Raw genomic sequence first — 18,712 nt, forward strand, 5'->3', positions numbered from 1 at the left:
TATGTATTACAGGTATTCCAGCCTCAGCACAGCTGCTGTCCGGATTCGATTTTCATCACGTAACGAAATACATAATACGGCTTGACGTCAGAGTTAATGAACTAGGAAGCAGATATGATTGGATCCCAATATACACTCATGGACTCCCAATACCGGAAAGAAAATGATCAAATCTAAATAAAACTGAAGGACAAACAAAATACGCTATCTTCAATCCCCATTAAAACCTGCGCATACACCCATAACAGAACTAGAGACGTAAATACACATCATTAATGCAATTAAGACGAGCGCAATGCCTTGATATCATTGCTACTCTGCACAAACTGCCTAGTAATAATCTCACACTTGACCTCCTGACACAGCTTCTTCCTCCGTTCCGCAGGAAGCTTCGACGCAAATTCCAACCCACTAGCCCTCTCCACAGCCTCCAACGGGACCTCAAAGTCCGCAAGACTCTTCTCGTTCGGAATTCGAGCATTGGGCAGGACAAAAGCACCTAGGCTGACTTTGCCACCAGTAACGCCATCCTCTGCAAAGATAACCTTGTAAAAATGCGTAGGCACTGCAACATTGGGCGGATTCCCGATAACCTCATAGGTAACCCTCCACTTCCCATCCACCGGATCGCGCTTGGGCAGATACAGGGGACCCGTGACAATTCTCACAGACGGATAAACCTTTGTCAGCCGACGGCAAAAATCCTCGAAATGCGCCCAGTAGTCACGATTGAATCCTTCGCCAACCTGGGGGCACATATTTGCCAGCGAGAAGGTGGCGTCCATTGCGATCTGGCTCCATTTGGCGTCTGCGGCTGGCACCTGGTGGCCGCGATCGTAGCCGGAGCGGAAATAGTCGGTTAAACGCGCGCGGAAGGCTTGGGGGATTGTTTGTTCTTCGTAGAAGTTGCTCTGTTTGCGGTCTGCGTTGTTTTGGGCGAGAGATTCGGGGGTTATGTGTTCGGCGACCCAGGAGGGGTTGCGGGTTCGGCGGTCGAAGGCGCTGGCGAGGGGGGGAGTGATTACGGGGTCGCAGACGGGGCCGGGGAAGCCGTATTGGAAAAGGCCAACTGGGTCGACAGGTGAAGTTGTATCGGGGGTTGTGATCTTGGGGTGTGGTGGTATCAGGAGTGAGGTTGGTTGCGTTGTTGTTTGGGGTGGGAGACGGGTAGAAGGAGGAGGGGTGACGAGCTGCTGTTGGCAGGTTCTGGAGGAGTATATGAGAGCAGTGACACCGGCTCCGGTCGCTGCACCGGCAGCAGCTATGAGAGCGAAGCTTGCCTTGGACATAGCTGGAATTTTTTTTTTTTTTTTTTGTTTTTATTTATTTATTTATTTTTATTTTTATTTTTATTTTTATTTTTATTTTTTTTTTTGATGTTTCTGGTTTTTCTATTTTTTCTTCTTTGCTATGATCGAAGCACAGAAAAGGAATGACAACAGTAAAACAAGAGCAAAGACACAGCAGGAAAGCGATTTAGGTATCCTTCACCAGCCTTAGATGAAGCTGGCTGGTAAATAAGGAAGTTGTCAAAATGAAGCTGGAGATAGGATCTTTTGTGATAGTTAGTTAAGCTTTGGTTACTTCTGGTAAGGTAACACACAGGCAGGAAGAGCCAATCAGAGAGCAGAGAAGGCGAAAGAAGTTATGACCAATCACAGCGCGGTGTGCATCACTGCCCTCTGTGGGACGATAATGTTAGCTAAGCGAGAGCAATAACGTAATTGTTAAGTGAGTCAGCCACATAAGCAAGTCAGCCACTTTTCATCTCATCCCAGAACAACATCTTCATCATCAAAAATGTCAATCACACAAAGAAATAAAGCCTCTACTCAGGAAGGAAGTTTTAGTCATTCAAGCATTTAAAAATTATCAAATTTCCAGTGTACAAGCTGCAGCAAAGCTATATGATGTTTTATGTTTCATTTTAAATGATCAGATATATAATTATACAATATACATTAACATTTTCTCAAAGAACTGAAAACTTAGTCTTACAGAGGAAGAATCTCTTGTTCAATGAATTCTGATCATGAATGAATGAGATCAGTCTTCTCAGATTGCAGCTGTATGAGAAATGATCAATCTTCTTCTTATCAGCTAAGAATTCAATTTCTCACTTATAGTGAGTAAATGCTGAGTATGAAACTTTGTCAAGTGTCATAATGAGTTGAAATTCAAGTTTTCACACAAGTATGATCATCAGCAGATCTTATGTGAGAATTCTGAGATTATCTGTAAGTGATTTAAACTTATATGAAATACTATTGTGAAGTATAAAATTCTGAAAGATGATATCTATAACTTTGATAAGACTGAGTTTCAGATAAATGTAATTGAGACTGTCAGAGTGATGATTGAATCTGAAAAAGCTAAGAATTTCAAGCTTGTACAGTCTGAAGATCAGAAATAAATGATTATTATTGCTGAAATCAATATAATTGATTGAGTTTTACATACAATGATTATTCTCAAAGAAAAGATACATTAATTCTACTAGTATAAGACAGAAAAACTATCATATGACTGAGTGATTGAAGTCAGTAAAAATGACTGAATCACTGATCAGCTGAGCTTATATTGACTGAAAGAGATATTCAACAAGAAGACTCTACTTTATATAAAGAGCAGATATTAACTGTTGATTTTAAACTAACATTAAAGTTATATCTTAGCCGAATTTAATTAATTTTGCACTAAAAATCAGATCATTATTTTCTATATATCATTATATTTCTTTTATCTTCTTCAGTCATTGAATGTTGACTGCTTCTCATCTCTGAAAACTGCATACAAATGATAAATGAAAAATCAAATATAGCTTAAAATTAATTATATTGATAAAAAGAAGATTTTGAGTCTTTATTCTGCAGCTCAGATGCAGATTCTAACTAAGAGTAGCATTAAAAGCAGCTTTAGAGCTGCTGAGCTGATTTCATACAATTCTGAGCAAGTTCTCTTGTGACTTAATACTATGATGTATATCTTCATCTCTTCAAAAATCTTTCACAGCTCTCAGATCTTCTGAGTCATAATCACACTGTATAATATACATCAATTGAAGCAACAGGCTGAGAATGTTAAAAAATATATCAAGCATTATATGCAGAGCTCACTCAGTTTAATCAATCATACTCTAAGTTATCTGATCAAAAGATATTATATGACAATACACAGTACTGCTATTCTAGCAGCTAAAAACAGAGAATTAAGAGCTGCAAATGTCAAACAAAAAAAAAAGTGAGAAAGAGATCATAAATATGTAGCTCAATAGAGTGCTTTGAGAGTTGAAGAAGACTTGAATTATATACAAAGAGTTAATGAATGAGAGCAGAGAGTAGTTGAGACTGCTGAGTCACAATCACAAAAATATGTAGCATCACAGTGTAATATATGTGAAATTATTGAGCATACTGCTTATATATGCTCTAAGTGTGTAGAAAATAATTTATAATAAAATTTGCTAGTTTTTCTTTATAGTTAAGACTTTGAAGACATTCTTGTTGTATAGTGAGGAGGAAAGTAACTGACTCACTTATATGACTGACTTGCTTATCAATTATGTTAAAAAGTTATAAGATAGATATGAAAATTATTATTTTTAAATCATAAATCTTTTAAATTTTTAGTGATTTGAAGATATTCTTTTACATAAGATATAGTATAGTATTGAGCAAGATTTTTTCATATAGTTACTATGAAATAAAAATCTTCATTCAGTGATTTTAGTAAGTTATATATAGTTATATTTAAAGATTAAAAAATTCTTATATAAAGAAGTTTATTTTTCTTATTTTAAAGCTTAATTTTTAGAGAAACTGTAATAGAAGATGTTATTTATTATTTATTAAGAATATTTTTACTTAAAATTAAATAAATATCTATAAGAATAGAGCTTTTTCATTTTAAATATTTAATTTTAATAAAAATAACTTTATATTTTTCTTTTAACTTAATCTTTATATTTTTGTAAAATTTATCAACTTTATTCTTAATAAAATTCTTAATAGTATTTAATAAAGAATTTAAATTTCTCTTTAATCTTTATATAAATATTTTGATTTATTTATTTTCTCTTTTCATATATTTTATTATCATTTGCATTATATTCATATTATTTTTATTTATATTTATTTTATCTTTTTAATCAGTTTCTCCTTTAAACTCAGAAGTAGATATATTGTATTCATCTCTATTCATATTATTGCTTGCAGAAGTATTCAATAATTCTTGCAGTTTATATTCTTGAAGACATCTATTATTTTCTTTTAATTCAATTTTTTTTCTATAGTTAAAGCTTTCAAAACAGTCACTTTTCATCAGATTCTTGCTGCAATTCAGTGATGCAGTTCACATGAGATGTTTTATATCTCAGATAAAAGAAAGAAGAAAAAGTAGTATGTGAAAGACTCTTCAAGAAAAAGAACAAGCTATTCAGGCCATAACCTGTTGGATGTCTAAAGTGATTGTATTGGTAGCCTATATCAGGGACACTATATCCTACTGTGCAGTGCGCTAGTCCATAATAGGAAGCCTAGGCTCCAACACAAATAATAGTGCAAACCACATGATTTAGGCTCGTTCGGTGGCCTCGGACCTTGCCTAAAAGGGAAGGAGGCAGGGTTACTTCCTCCGAACAAAACACTTGCTTTGAGCCAAAAATCCCAAAAAATATATATTATCAGCTTATATTTAAATTACGCTGCACACGACTGCTCTCTGCTCTATGTCTATCCTATCTATTATATCTACATTATATATATATCCTGTCCACTTCTGCCCATCAAGGCATTTTGCTTTCTATTATATATTATCCACCTTAGACTGTTCTTTTCGCCAGCTGTTTCGTATCTTACAGCCAATGCACGTACCAAGCCTTGCCGCCAACTGGGGTCCCTGGGTGTGCTGCCGCAATAAGACGAACGACGCGGAGTGGGCTTAGGATTAACAAGCTCTGATCATACCACCCATCCTCCTGCCTCCATCAATATGGCTTTGGACAATGATACCCGGGGTTGGATTATGAGCTGTGTCAGTGGTGTTGGTAGGTGGTTGATGCATTCCGGATTATTTACTCTCTCTCAGTCAAGCTCTGGTTGCTAATTCGGCCTCTTACTTCTATCTTCTAGCTTGCGTTCTAGGAGCCAGCATTATTTGCGTGGATCTCATTGCTAGGAACTGCTGTGGCTTTAAGAACTTTAATATTGCAAACAGCAATGTGTTTCTGTCATGTTCCCTGAGTTTGAGCGCAGGTGTATTGGTGAGTACTGGGGTTAATGGATTATCAATCAGTAACCAAAAACTAACGAGCATGAAAGATCTTCACGTCTCTCTACAGCATGCTTCCAACGGCAAAATCATATCTTATGCAAGCCGGACTCGCTAGCACGGCTGCTAGCTTCGTTCTCATCGGACTCTTTCTAGCTGGGGTAGTCATTATACAACTAGTTTCCTCCTTCATTCATCGCTATATCCCTTCGCATGTAGTTGACTGTATGCACACGCATCAGCACCACGTCAAGGGTCTTGAAGACGGAGTTGATAGTTCTGGTGTTCATTATCACTCCCAACCTATTATTGCGGCAATCACGACGCCCACTCCCCCTGTCACCGAACATACCCCGTTGATAGGCCCCGGGACACTCTCTTCTACCCCATCCATGCCATCTCGCAGCCACGAAACTCCTCTTTCGAAAGCGCCGGCGCTACCTCTCGCTTCCAGACTAACTCGTAGATTCACGTCGTTTGTCGGTGGGGCCAAACCCTCCTGTAACAAGGATGGACCTTGTTATGGCCTGTCGCACGCCTGTGGGAAGGAGTGCACTAAGATTATATATCAGAGGAGCATGAGGCATATGAGCTCCCGAGAAAGCGTTATGAGCGAGCAAGCCCTCGAAGCATGCAGTGGTGGTGCTTCATCAAATATACACCCACCCTCACACCCCACCTCCGAAACCCTCCACCACTCCAGGCCGGTCTCAAGAGACGAAAATACATCCCTCATAGGTATCCACGGCCTTACCAGCTACCTCGAGGACCAACACCAACAATCTATAGAGACTGGAGTGACCCACCACCACCATGTGCCCCAAAACGCGTTCCTATCTATTGGCCTCCAAACATCCTTAGCCATCGCCCTCCACAAGCTGCCCGAAGGCTTCATCACCTACGCAACAAACCATGCAAACCCAACACTAGGTTTCTCTGTCTTCATGGCCCTTTCCATTCACAACATCACAGAGGGGTTCGCCATGGCCCTCCCGCTCTACCTAGCCCTGAACTCAAGATTAAAAGCCATGATTTGGTCCAGCCTGCTAGGCGGCATCAGCCAGCCCGCCGGGGCTGGGATTGCAGCGTTGTGGATCTGGGGTGCTGCGAAGGCGACTAGTGGTGATGGCGGAACAGCTCCAGGCACTGATGAGGTTTCCTGGGCTGTTTATGGAGGCATGTTTGCTGCTACTGCGGGGGTGATGACTAGTGTATCGCTACAGCTCTTCTCTGAGGGGCTGGTGTTGTCGCATAATACGTCTCTTTGCATCGGTTTTGCGGTGTTGGGGATGGGGTTTTTGGGGTTTAGTTTTGCATTGACTGCATGAAAAGGATGATTAGGAGACTCTCTCTTTTCTTTATTTGGGTTTCCTTTTGACTCTAATTCGCGTACCATAAATTGTGTCCTGTTCTGCTTTGGCGTTGGCATTAGCATTGTTGGATTCAATGGTTATGAGCTACGTACCATATAACTTGTAGTATTCATGAGCAGGTGTTATCAGTTTATCTTCAAGCACCACCTTTTTTCCCCCCTTCTTTTTTGTACGAATTCAACGTTAAAGACTCGAGACTACTTTATCCGACATGCTTCATCAAACAAATATTTGAACTAGATAGTTAAGATTGCTAAGCGTACATGTTAAAATTTCTACCGAAGGTCTGGTTAATCGTGGATACAAGTAAAAGAAGGCAGAGTACCGCATCCTCTGATAAATTGCCACTGACGGTGAGACATCCATGTTCAACATATTAATGAAGACCTCAATCATCCTCGTTGCACTCATGAATAAGCAATATTCTCCCATCCATCCATACATCCACCCACCCAGCTCCTACTTCCCCTTCTCCTTCTCCCTTTCCCTCTTCCTTGCAAGATACCTCTCCCGCGCACTCTGCACATCCCTCTCCGTCTTCGAACTCCTAGTCTTCTCCGCCAGTTCCTTCGCCTTCTTTTCCTCCTCCTCTGCTTCCTTCCGCATCCTCTCCTCCAACTGCGCAGCCAACATCCCCGTCTGTCTCGCTCGCTGCGCCGCACGCCCAGACCCACCAATCTCCAAACCACCCCTTCGTCGGTCCGCACCACCCCTCCCAGATTTCTCAGACACCTTCGCCATCCTCGCCTTATTAGGCTTATGGACAACATTCAATCCAGCCGTAAGTAGCTCCCGCTTATCCACAATCTGCCCATCATCGTTAAGAATAATATTCGCGCCCCGGGCATTCAGTTCCGCTGCAATCTGCGAATCAGTCTTCTCTTCCTCATCTACTTCCTTCTCCATCTCCTTCTCCCCAGACGCTGCAGTTGCAGCCGCTTCTGCTGCCCACCTAACCATTTCCTCATGCCTTTTCTCGTCCCGCTCAAGCATATTCTTATAAACCCCCACCATCCCCACCCCTTTCCTCCTCCTCTCTTGCTCTTCCCTCTCCCTCTCTGCCTCCTCAGCCTCGATCCGCCTCGCCTCCTCCTGCTGTGCCTTATACGCCGCCGTCACAAACTTCTCCTTACCAGCATACTCATCGCCTTCAGCTTCCCGTTCGCGCTGGAGTTGTTTATCTCGTGCGCGCAGCTGGTCACGCTTACGGATCTCTGCGCTGCGGATGAGGGCGGTCATGTATTTGGGTGTGGAGACTGCTTGTGCAGATGAGGAAGAGGTTGTCGAAAGCTTTTTGGCGTGGAAGGAGTCGTAGACTGCATCGTAGTCGTAGATTGTTGAGTCGAGGGATTCGGCGGTTTGGGCATGTTTTTTACTGCTGTGGAGGCTGGAGATGTTTGTGTAGTTGTGTGTTTGGGGAGCGGGGGATTTTCTTTTGGAGTTGGCGGGTCTTTTGGAATGGGGCTCATCGCTGGGGTAATTGTTGTCATCGTTCAGGTCACCTATGGTGGTGATTTCGACGGAGCCGTTGATTTCTTTTGATCCATCGTCGCCTTCGGAGTCTGAATCGAATATTGTCTTTTTGCGCTTTTGCGGGTTGACCGGGTTGGCCTTGGGGAGGGAGACAGGTTGAGGTTTCTTGCCGGGGAGGTTCAGGCCATAAGAGAGGGTTGGATGGGACATTATAAGAATAATCCGGTGGACGTGCGATTAAGCAGGTATTATAGTGTCAAAAACCATCGGTCAATGGGATGATAAATATATTAATCCTCAGGCCTTGATACAGACTTGTTTATCGTATGTCGGAGGGATCCCGCTGAAAATAATGACCCTTGGAGCTATCTCCATATTTATCACATGACTTGCCTCTTCGCCTGCCGAAGGACAAATTGTTCAAGTTAGTTATTCCGCGTAACTATTTGCTGTTCGTACTTTGAAGTAGAAGCAAGCTTCCAACCTAAAACGGATAAATATTCCATGCGCCAAACACACACTTACTGTAAAACTAAGCTAAAAGAAAAACTAAGGGGATGTCATATTACTTCACAATTCTCTCCCCAACCGATGTCCCGCTCTTCAGCCATTCCTTCGGCACCTCCAAGGCGGGCGGAGATGGCGTTGCCCGCTTCTACTTCCCAGACAATGCACCGTACATGAACCAATTCATCGTTCACGCCAGTCTAGATATAGTCGAGGAACTACAATGGTCGAACGGCGCCATGTATGTACTATTCCATCACAGCCTGTCACTGTCCAATCGCTCATCTCAATCACACATCTCCATCAACCTACATCTCTACTTTTGCTAATACTGTCTTCTATATACACAAACTAACCCCTGCATTACAGGTACCTAAAACACATAGACACCTACTCCCCAACCTCAGCATACATTTCCGCCTTCCTCACCGGCTCAGGCGCCCGCTTCCTCCTCCTCCACCAGCCTCCCCAGGCCTCCTCCGCTACTGGACCGGGAAGCACATCCAGTCCCCTGTCAGCCTCCGCAACACCTACAACATCATCCCGCGCCACCTCGTCATCGATAGCAAATAACCCGACATCGCCACAGACGGAAGAGGCTATCCGTCAGTTCATGAATGAGGTGTACGAGAATTGGGTAAAAGCGGTGATGAGTCCGTTTTATAGACGAGGGATGGAGATTACGAGTCCGGTTTTTAGGGGGAAGGTGGCTGCGGCGGGGAGGAAGTGGTTATGATTTTTTTTTTTTTTTCCCCTATTTTGCTTTACTTTTGGATTTCAATGCTATGTAGTGTTTTAGGCATTGGGTTGGGGCTGGGCGTTTTTTTTATTAAGTGTTTTATTTTGCAAGCGTTTCCATCTGTTTGTTTGAGATAGTGTGACTTGATTCTAGGGAGTTTCCTTTTCTTCTGTCTGTTTAAATAAAGGGGAACATGGATCATCGTGGTTGGTTTTGGATGTGCCTTTGGATGCGAGGTAGCAGTAGATTGTGTTTGAAGCATGGGATTTTATATGTCATATGATACCCGAGCTTTCGATTGCTAAGAAGGTCAGATAGAACAGCTACCTCATTGCCACAATCAACATTGCCGTACCCATGAAATAAAAATAATTTATAAAGACTGAAAGAAGAGTCCTCTTGTACAGTATATAACAAACCGGTTCAAAGACCCAAAACGAGAAGTGGAAGAAAGTAAGTACGGTCCCAAAAACAAAAGGAGAGAAAATAATAGGGAAGACGGTAGAGACGTCTTTTGTATAACAAACACAAATATAGACTGAGAACTAGCACAGGAAAACACCAAGGGATCGGAAAGGAGGCCATCAACATACCAACAGAGACTACTCAGAGTTCCGAAAGGTATTTAACAAATACTGTGTTATAGAGCAACAGGAAAAAGAAAAATCAAAAGGAGGGGACAAGCGCCCTGATAACGCCAGTTTCCAGAAACACGCTAAAGTCGCACAGATTTTAAATCAAAATTCTCTACCCACGAAACTATTTCCTTTTGATTTTGTTAAGTTGCAACAGCCGACATCTGCGGAGCAAGTTTTTTCACCGTGATGGCTTTGAAGTTCTCAACGGCCTGAACCATATCCTCCAACTTAGTGGTTGCTCCAAAAACGCCTCCTTCCATCTTTATAGAGTCGACAGCGCTCATGTGGAGTGACGGATCAGCTGCAGCTGTGCCATCATCAAGCATGATGCAATCGAAGCCTCTATCGTTGGCCTCTCGCATGGTGGTGAAAACGCGAACATCCGTGGTCACACCTGCGAGAACAAGGTTTTTAATCCCCTTATTGCGCAGCAGCAATTCAAAATCTGTGTAAGTGAAGGCTCCCTTGCCTGGTTTGTCGATGATAGGTTCACCAATGGTGGGGTACAGTTCTGGAATGATGTCGTGTCCTGGCTCTCCGCGAATAAGAAGTCGCCCTAGCGGTCCGTCTGAACCTATGCCCATGCCAGAAGGGTTATTTTTCGAGCGGAAGCTTTCCCGGTTGGAAACACTCGAAAGATCAGAGCGGTGGCCTGGATACAAATGTAAGCGGCCTTTTTGTTAAAACACACACACACAAAAAAAAAAAAAAAAAAAAAAACCCTCAGAGAAAAAAGAAAATACCTTCTCGTGTATGATACACAGGGAACCCAGCTGAGCGGAAGGCATCAAGCAATCGCTGAAGCTTAGGAATAAGAAGCTGTGCTGGCGTAATATCGTACCCTTGGTACGCCATGTACCCTCCTGGCAAACAAACTGTTTGATATTAGAGTTAGAACACTATCCAATGCAAAACTTAAGAGGCTAATGAAACATACAATCACGCTGCATGTCAATAATCACGAGAGCAGTTGTAAATGGAGTAAATGTTGCATCATAAGGCCAATCATACGGGGTTGCCGTGACTTGACCCTTCTTCGCCTTTGCGTGAGGATTCTGGCGAGGCTTTTCCACTATGGGACCATGGTTATGAGTCGGGTTTAAAACTGTCAGCGTCCAGATACCCGGATGTCCTGCAGCAACAAGCATAAATGGACAATCCATAAGCCGAGATGTCCGTCTCCGTTTTCGGGTTTCTTCAGTGAGCCCATTCCTAGGTCTATACTGGCCGCCACGATCACATCTCAGCCACACCTTTGCGACCCTGCCAGGTTTCTTCTCCGTGGGTGTACTGGATGACTTCACGACAATGTTATAGCCGTGCGCTTTACCGTGCGCCTGCACAGCGGCAAGCAAAGAAGCTCTATCAGGATAAGTTCCCTCCTGAGGCGGGATAAGCTCCATTGACAGATCAGGAAGATCCTGAAGGTCACTGGGAGCATCAAGATTCAAGTCTGATGTGTCGGCCATGATCTCGTGATCTGGCGGAGCCAGCGGGACAATTGCTGTCCACGCGACGTTAGTATTTGCATCGCTACATTCACGGAGCAGGAGAGTAATAACAACGGGGGTTTACAGAGGGAAAAATCAAGTGCGTGGCAGCAATGATATAGATGACCAGCAAGCCTGAGGGTTAGAGTGCGTGGACATAATGCACAGGCTGGGGAACCATGAGCGTAAAGTTGAAAGAAAGTGGGGGGAGGGGGCGGCAATTCAGAAGCTGCAGGGCTAAACTCCCGTCGCAACTACATAGCAATGCTAAGAGAACAGGAAACAACAAGCGTGGAATATTAAGCGGCGGACTTACTGGGAGACTACTGTTGATGCGATGTCTGTGGCGGCGTGGATTTGGTGGATAACTGCGGAGGGTCTGATATGTGCACGACGCGAGTCCTTGAACCGTGGGATTTGGGGGTTTAGGGGGCGGTCATGTGATGTAGATGAGGTAATCCCTTGGCACTGGCTGCTTATGGTCTAGCGTGAAACTTTGTTGATAGCGTAGTCTATTTCTATTTATGGAATAGCGTGCATTGTGATGCGGTTATGTAATCATTAGATGCAAACAATCAACAACCTTAGGCCTAACGACAAACGATGAAGAACGACGTAGACGACACCACTCCAAAGTAAGGTTTTTTTTGGGTCAATCGCTAGCCTCCGTTACGACAACCACCAGAGGTACCTGTCATCCAGCAGACTCCTTTGTTTCAAATAACGGGAAACCCTCACCCTGGCGGTGGACATTCCGGTCAGGCTCAGCTAGGAGTCAAACTTGCGACGTTGTAATCGGATCCCGAGGGGCAAGGCGACGCTTCTTGCCTCTCTACTGATCTTACACCTTCATTATCGACATCTCCTGTCTACTTCTCTGCGCAACGCCCTTTCCGAGGGACCCACTAGGCAACAAGGATGCCCTTGCCAGATGAGCCCCTGTCCTCGCCTCCAAACTCTTCCACGTCCGCACAAGATGCTATTGCATATTATAAATCTCAGTACGAACAGCTGGAGGCTGAACTGGCAGATTTCCAGTCTTCCAGTCGAGAGCTTGAGGTTGAGCTAGAAAAGGACATTGAAGCCTCCGAGAAAAGGGAACGGAAGTTGAAAGAGAAACTAGAAAGTGCTGGATATGAAGCAGAAGAGTGGAAGGCAAGTAGATTATCCTTTTGTATGAGCGCAACCATTTGACAGTGTTGCTAACCATTTATACAGGCAAAATATAAACAAGCAAAGACTGAAGCGAACTCGGCGCAGAGTGCCCTTCAGAGAGAGATTACAACGTTACGAGATGGGAATCGAACCCTGCAGCTAAAACTCAGGGATATTGAGGTTGCAAACGACGATTTTGAACGCCAAGCGCGCAACACAACCTCGTCTTTGGAAGATCTGGAATCGAAGTACAACATCTCCATAGAACGAGGAGTGCTGCTCGAAGAAGAAATAAAAAACGGAGAGCAGGAACGAGAGTCCTTGCGCATAGAAAATCAACGTCTCCGGGATGAGTTGTCCGATCTCAAAATCGAAGTGCATATCATTCAGGAGAAACTTCGAAAATCTGAACTACTCCTAAAGCAACGGAATAACCTTGCATCCCTCACTCCAGGCCTTCCGCTTCCCCATACTCCTGATGTTTCCGAACATTCCCCTGCTACCACAACCTCTTCACCAACCATTGCCACTCCGCCAACGAAATCTGTTTCATCCATCGCATCCAACACTCAAACACCGCCTTCACCTCCCTTCTCGGAGTCCTCATGCACTCTTCCCAAAGCTACACCCACGCCTAGTGTCCAACAACCACGAGTCTCTATTTCGGAATCGAGACCTCCATTCCAATCAACCAGGACCAGACATTCCCGGGGCCCTTCCATACCCACTAGCAATGGCACCTCGACACCGTCTCTCACGCCTCGTGGCTCCATAGCACGCCCCAGCCTTACTCAAATCCCAGTGCTGCCACGGTCTGGGTCTTTGTATCAAATCCGAGGACTCATTGGCAAGATGCAAAAACTCGAGGAACGAGTACAATCTGCAAGATCAAGACTCCCTGCACCACTTGAGACCCCTCCTAGAGTGTCTCCCGGACCCAACTCAGCATTGGGCCAGAACTACATCCCGTCTTCAGTAACTGTCCGAAGAGCCTCCAGGAAACGAACAAGTGGAGGTGTAAGCGTTGCCAGCTCTCGTGACGGAGAATCGACACCCTCCATTGGTCCTCAGGGTAGGAGTTCACTCGGGTTTCAGGGAAGTCCATGCCGTTCTGTCCAGGGTGATAGTAGCAGGCCCAGCAGCAGAGCGAGTATATCCAGTCGCACTTCAACTAGCCAATTACCCGCTCCCACGATAAGCTCAATCCCTCAATCGCGCTCTGAAAGCCGCCAAAGCCTCACTAGCTCAAGAACACCGCTTGGACACTACTCAAGCAATCTAACGACGGGAAGTCGACGACCCAGATCATCCCTGAGCAATTACAGCCATTCGATGAGTATGTCTCATATCGATGAGAATGAGGATATTACAACCCCCACCCCACGGCGCAGCACATTTGACAAAGCCGATTATGCGGCTTCTGGAATTCCTACCCCGTCAAGCTTCAAGAAACGGGAGTCGGGAGTAATTACCAACCCTCCTCCTCCTCCTTCCATGTTACCAGCTCCCCGTCGCATTAGCGCCGGGCTCGATCGACGAGATGGGGATATGGGGCCTCCCGAGAGGAAAAAAAAACTAAGCGAAGTAGGCGAGACTTACTAGCCATTGCCCATTCTTGATTTCGCTGTTTCTTCAGTTTTTCCTCCTTTTTTTTTTTTTTTTTTTTTTTTTTTTTTTTTTTTTTTTGGCATGAAGCATGACATCATTATGCAATACATTTTTTGTGATATCCAACGTTTCGATTCACGGTCACGGTTCTATGGTATCTTAACGGCTAGCATTTTATCTCGGGATGCCTTGGCGAATTTTTTTTCTCCCTCCCCTTTTGAAGTTCTTGAGCATGTTTTTGCTGCTCTTTACTGCTCATTTCATTTTTTAATTGGTTTGCGTCAGGGTTATATTATTGGCTCTTTGTCTCCCAGATGGCCGATACGATAATATAACATGGGGTAAAGCTAAGGACACACTCATTTTTTGAGAACTCCATCCAACCTGCAATCATGACTCTACCTTCATCTCCTTAGTGACCTTTTAGTCACTTCCTCTCTTTCAAACACCCGGTTCTCCATCTTACATGAGAGACGTACCCCTAGACCAACGTCCTCGACCCTTAATCGTTTACTGCTCAAACACACTTTGTCTTAACCTATCCTAATTTCCGATTAATGATCCCCTCATTTGTTCATGACAGACTCCCTTCGATATGTTGCCGTCCTTCTTTTCTCACGTTGTTACTCTTCTGATAAATCTGTGATAAACCTCACATAAATGTCATATACCTAAACAAACTTTTGAACTCTGTTACTCCGTCTGTCGCTGAATGTGATTATGTATGCTCAGCTTTATGAAAATAATATCTCCCGTCACGTCCAGTTCTAGGCCTGGGTTGCGTGTTCTTGCTCTCCTTACCCTCTCCAACACCGTTTTAAGAAATCCAGCTCTAAACCCGTGCTAAGTGTCGACTAGCCGTGACTTTCATCCAACGCCAAGCAACTACAGTGTTCTATTATCAAGAACATTCTCGAAATAGTTATTTCCTCCCCGTTGTAACATCTCTCGAGGCATTTTTGGCATTTCCAAGTGACCCGCATATAAACGGGCTACTTCGGTCACCGAACGCCCCTGGTGGTAAGAAGATGATTCACACAATACATCATATACAAAGACACCAACCAAATTAACCTCTTGACCGTGGAGAAGGGACTCCTTAGTCCTTACTCCGCAAAGCACTATCCGCTTTGGTCATAACTAGCCAGCAAACAACGAAAAGAGACGAAGAGCTAAGATACTTCCTTATAACTATAAATAACTAACACAAGCTGCGGGTCTCCTACTTTCAACGCTAGGTTTTATGCTTAAATGGTTTTCTCCACTATCTTATTATGACGAAGAGTCAGAACGTAGCAGGCATAAGATAGTAGTATTCGTAATAACTAGCTAAATCTATATGATGACTATGAAAAAGAAGAAGAGAGAAAACAGTGAGAAAAGAATGAAATATATATATGTCCGCGGACGTACGAGAGCTTGATCATAAGTGAGGCATACGGCCGTGGCGGTCCACAGGAATCCGAGGCATACAATCGATCCGAGGCGTATGATCAATCCGAGGTGTATGAGCAATCTGAGGCTTAAGATCAATATGATGCTTGTGACACACACCCCCAGCTAAGCACCATCAGGCATGAAGCTGAAGAGATTTCCAAATAGACCATGGATGAGAGATGCAAGTGTTGAATTCTCTTACAAATTGCAGGTGTCTGTTGGATGCATAAAACAATGAAATGATCAAGCAAACAAGTGAGCAAAGAACAACTAAAACTAGTTTCAAAACAGATCTGCTAGTGAGTGATAAGACCTGTGACATTCACCAGGTCAAGTTGATGCATGAATGAGACATGTTTTTGCAGCTTCAATGATTTTGTAAATCTGTCTGCTGATGTAACAGCGTAGAACAGGCTATGTCCAGATTATTTGACAGTGTAAGGCCACTGGTGTGATGCCAAGACTTCCTCCTATACTAGCTCCTTTGTCCTAACAATGCTTACTAAAACACTTCAGAATCAGCACCTCCTCACACTGCTTACTAAAGCACTTCAGGATCGGCATCACCTCAAGATTCAGCTGTGATGAATAGTCAGAACGTAGCAGACATAAGATAGTAGTATTTGTAATGACTAGCTAATTTATATGATAATAATGACTATGAGCTCAAGAGGATGAAAAGGAAAAACAGTAAGAAAAAAATGAAATATAAATATATATATGTATATGTACATAAACTTAATTATAAGTAAGATATACAGCTGTAGCAGTTAAAGATTTAAGACATACAAGTGATATGATACTTGTGATATATCTTCATAGCTGAGTGCTGCTAGACATGAAGCTGAAAAATTACCTGAATAGATCATAAATAAAAAATGTACATATTTATTGAAGACATAAAATAAAAAATAAGTAAACAAGTTAGTAAGAAAAATAATAAAAAAATTAATTATAAAATATATTTATTAATAAGTAATAAAATCAATAATATTTATTAATTTAAATTGATGTATAAATGAGATATATTTTTATGACTTGAATGACTTTGTAAATCTGTCTACTAATATATCTTTAGTTCTCATATATTTAATATTAATAAGTTCATATTGATTATATTTTTTTAAGTCAATGATAATAAATATTAATATATTAAAGATGTATATTTAACTCTAAGTCAAAGCAGATAAGTAGATGTATAATATAATAATTATCATAAAGAATATAATTCTATATTATGAATCAAATTGAATTTAAATAAAAAAAATATTATTATTATATTATTATATAATCTATATATAATATTTTAAGAAGTTTAGCTTCTAAAGTGAATATTATTATTATTAGCTGATAAAAGAATTTTCAATCTATTAATTTATTATAAAGTATAAAAAATATTTAATTATAGATCTGTATTTTTTATTATTAATAAAATTAATATTATTTAATATTTTAACTATTTCAATAACTGAAATAATCATATTCAATTATTTAAATATATTAATATCAATATTATAATCAAAGATAATAAATTAAATTAATTTATTATATTAAATAACTAGATTTTAAATATCTTAAAGATAAATAATTTTATAATTTATTTTTACTAAATGAAAATTTAATAAATTTTATATATATATTATAAATTTATTAATAATATAAATTATATTAGATTATATAATAACAGTTGAGTAAATATAAAAATTAATATAATATTAATTATAATAAATTTATTCAGAGATTATTAAACTTATATTTGATTTTATTAAATAATTTATAAGAAATATAGAATAGAGTTAGTGATTTAGTTATATAAAATTATATATATTAATTAATTTATTAATATAGATTTTGATATAAATTTATAACTTTAAGTTAATATAACTATAAAAATATATTATATTATAGCTATTTATATATAAATTAAAATTAATTTACTTTATTATACTTTAAAAACTAGTTAAATTTGCTATACTTTAAAGATTAATTTATTTTAATTTTAATTATATTTGATTATTTATATTGATTTAATCTGATCTTTAATTATAATTACTATAAAGATTGATTTAATTTGATTTTTAATCATCTTTATATATTTAGTTATTTATTCATTTTTTATTATAATTCTCAGTTTAGTATTTTTTTTACAACTATTTAATTAGATAGATAAATTAAAGCTATTGTTTTGTTATTATTCTGACTTTAATTGAGTTATAATAGAATACAAATATTCAAAAATCAGTAAAATTTACTTATATTATAAATTTTATAAATATTTTTAAAATATAAAATTAGTTGATTTTATTCTTTATTATTTTTCATTCTTGATAATATAAAAATATTATTAAATAGTGAATATAAGTTATATATAAATAAAGCTCTTTGTGTTATTAACTATTATAAAATAAAATACTAAACTTGATGAAGAAAAGAAGATATCAAAGTCTACTCAAATTATAAATAATTCACTAAATCATATATTGCATATGATAATTTCTTGAAATTATAAGTTAAATATCATAATAAATTTTTATTAAAATTTTTTCAGTACATCTGATACTACAATTTATTTTAACTTATTTAATTGATTAGTATATACTTTATTTCTCATTTATTCTTAATATTTATTTTGATTAAGTCTGATAATTTAATAATTTAATCAGATAAAAAGTCTTTTAAGTTCTTATATAAATTATATAAAAAGAAGATTGAATAAATTTTTATTATTATAAAGATATTTAATTTATAAATATTATTTATTTTTTTTAGAATTCTGAAAGAACTTATATTCTACTCTATTAATTTATAACTTAAATAATTTATTTTATATAATTTTATTATTAAATAAATAAAATCTTTAACTGTAAAGTTAGATTTTTGATTATATTTATTAGTTTATCTTCTTATCTATTTTAATACTATTTTTATATTTTTACTTATCTAATTTCAGATTTCTTTCATTTAATAAACAAAGTTTTGAGTTACTTCTTAATTTCTCTTTTTATTTATATTTAATTCTCGAAT

The 18,712-nt window shown here is 39.9% G+C and overlaps 6 protein-coding genes across 6 annotated transcripts; 3 read left to right on the forward strand and 3 right to left on the reverse strand.

The window, feature by feature from the left end:
* Positions 1–281: 281 nt before the first annotated feature.
* Positions 282–1,289, reverse strand: PAAG_09072 (mitochondrial nuclease; the record flags this gene model as incomplete). Its single annotated transcript, XM_002788973.1, has 1 exon — positions 282–1,289. The coding sequence occupies one exon, from the start codon at positions 1,287–1,289 to the stop codon at positions 282–284; it is 1,008 nt and encodes a 335-aa protein (XP_002789019.1).
* A 3,700-nt stretch (positions 1,290–4,989) lies between these two features.
* On the forward strand, positions 4,990–6,596 carry PAAG_09074 (hypothetical protein; the record flags this gene model as incomplete). The annotated part of the gene is made up of 3 exons (XM_015846725.1): positions 4,990–5,044; positions 5,130–5,260; positions 5,319–6,596. 3 exons carry the CDS (start codon positions 4,990–4,992, stop codon positions 6,594–6,596), a joined length of 1,464 nt encoding a protein of 487 aa, XP_015701767.1.
* A 504-nt stretch (positions 6,597–7,100) lies between these two features.
* PAAG_09075 (hypothetical protein) lies at positions 7,101–8,324 on the reverse strand (the record flags this gene model as incomplete). Its single annotated transcript, XM_015846726.1, has 1 exon — positions 7,101–8,324. The coding sequence occupies one exon, from the start codon at positions 8,322–8,324 to the stop codon at positions 7,101–7,103; it is 1,224 nt and encodes a 407-aa protein (XP_015701768.1).
* Positions 8,325–8,671: 347 nt separating this feature from the next.
* On the forward strand, positions 8,672–9,357 carry PAAG_09076 (trafficking protein particle complex subunit 2/Sedlin; the record flags this gene model as incomplete). The annotated part of the gene is made up of 2 exons (XM_002788977.2): positions 8,672–8,862; positions 8,991–9,357. The coding sequence occupies 2 exons, from the start codon at positions 8,672–8,674 to the stop codon at positions 9,355–9,357; spliced, it is 558 nt and encodes a 185-aa protein (XP_002789023.1).
* A 781-nt stretch (positions 9,358–10,138) lies between these two features.
* Positions 10,139–11,467, reverse strand: PAAG_09077 (isochorismatase hydrolase; the record flags this gene model as incomplete). The annotated part of the gene is made up of 3 exons (XM_002788978.2): positions 10,139–10,650; positions 10,742–10,873; positions 10,936–11,467. 3 exons carry the CDS (start codon positions 11,465–11,467, stop codon positions 10,139–10,141), a joined length of 1,176 nt encoding a protein of 391 aa, XP_002789024.1.
* A 939-nt stretch (positions 11,468–12,406) lies between these two features.
* PAAG_09078 (nuclear distribution protein nudE) lies at positions 12,407–14,245 on the forward strand (the record flags this gene model as incomplete). Its single annotated transcript, XM_002788979.1, has 2 exons — positions 12,407–12,647; positions 12,723–14,245. The coding sequence occupies 2 exons, from the start codon at positions 12,407–12,409 to the stop codon at positions 14,243–14,245; spliced, it is 1,764 nt and encodes a 587-aa protein (XP_002789025.1).
* Positions 14,246–18,712: the final 4,467 nt, after the last annotated feature.

The sequence above is a fragment of the Paracoccidioides lutzii genome, assembly GCF_000150705.2.
Source record: "Paracoccidioides lutzii Pb01 unplaced genomic scaffold supercont2.69, whole genome shotgun sequence".
Classification (NCBI taxonomy): Eukaryota; Fungi; Ascomycota; class Eurotiomycetes; order Onygenales; family Ajellomycetaceae; genus Paracoccidioides; species Paracoccidioides lutzii.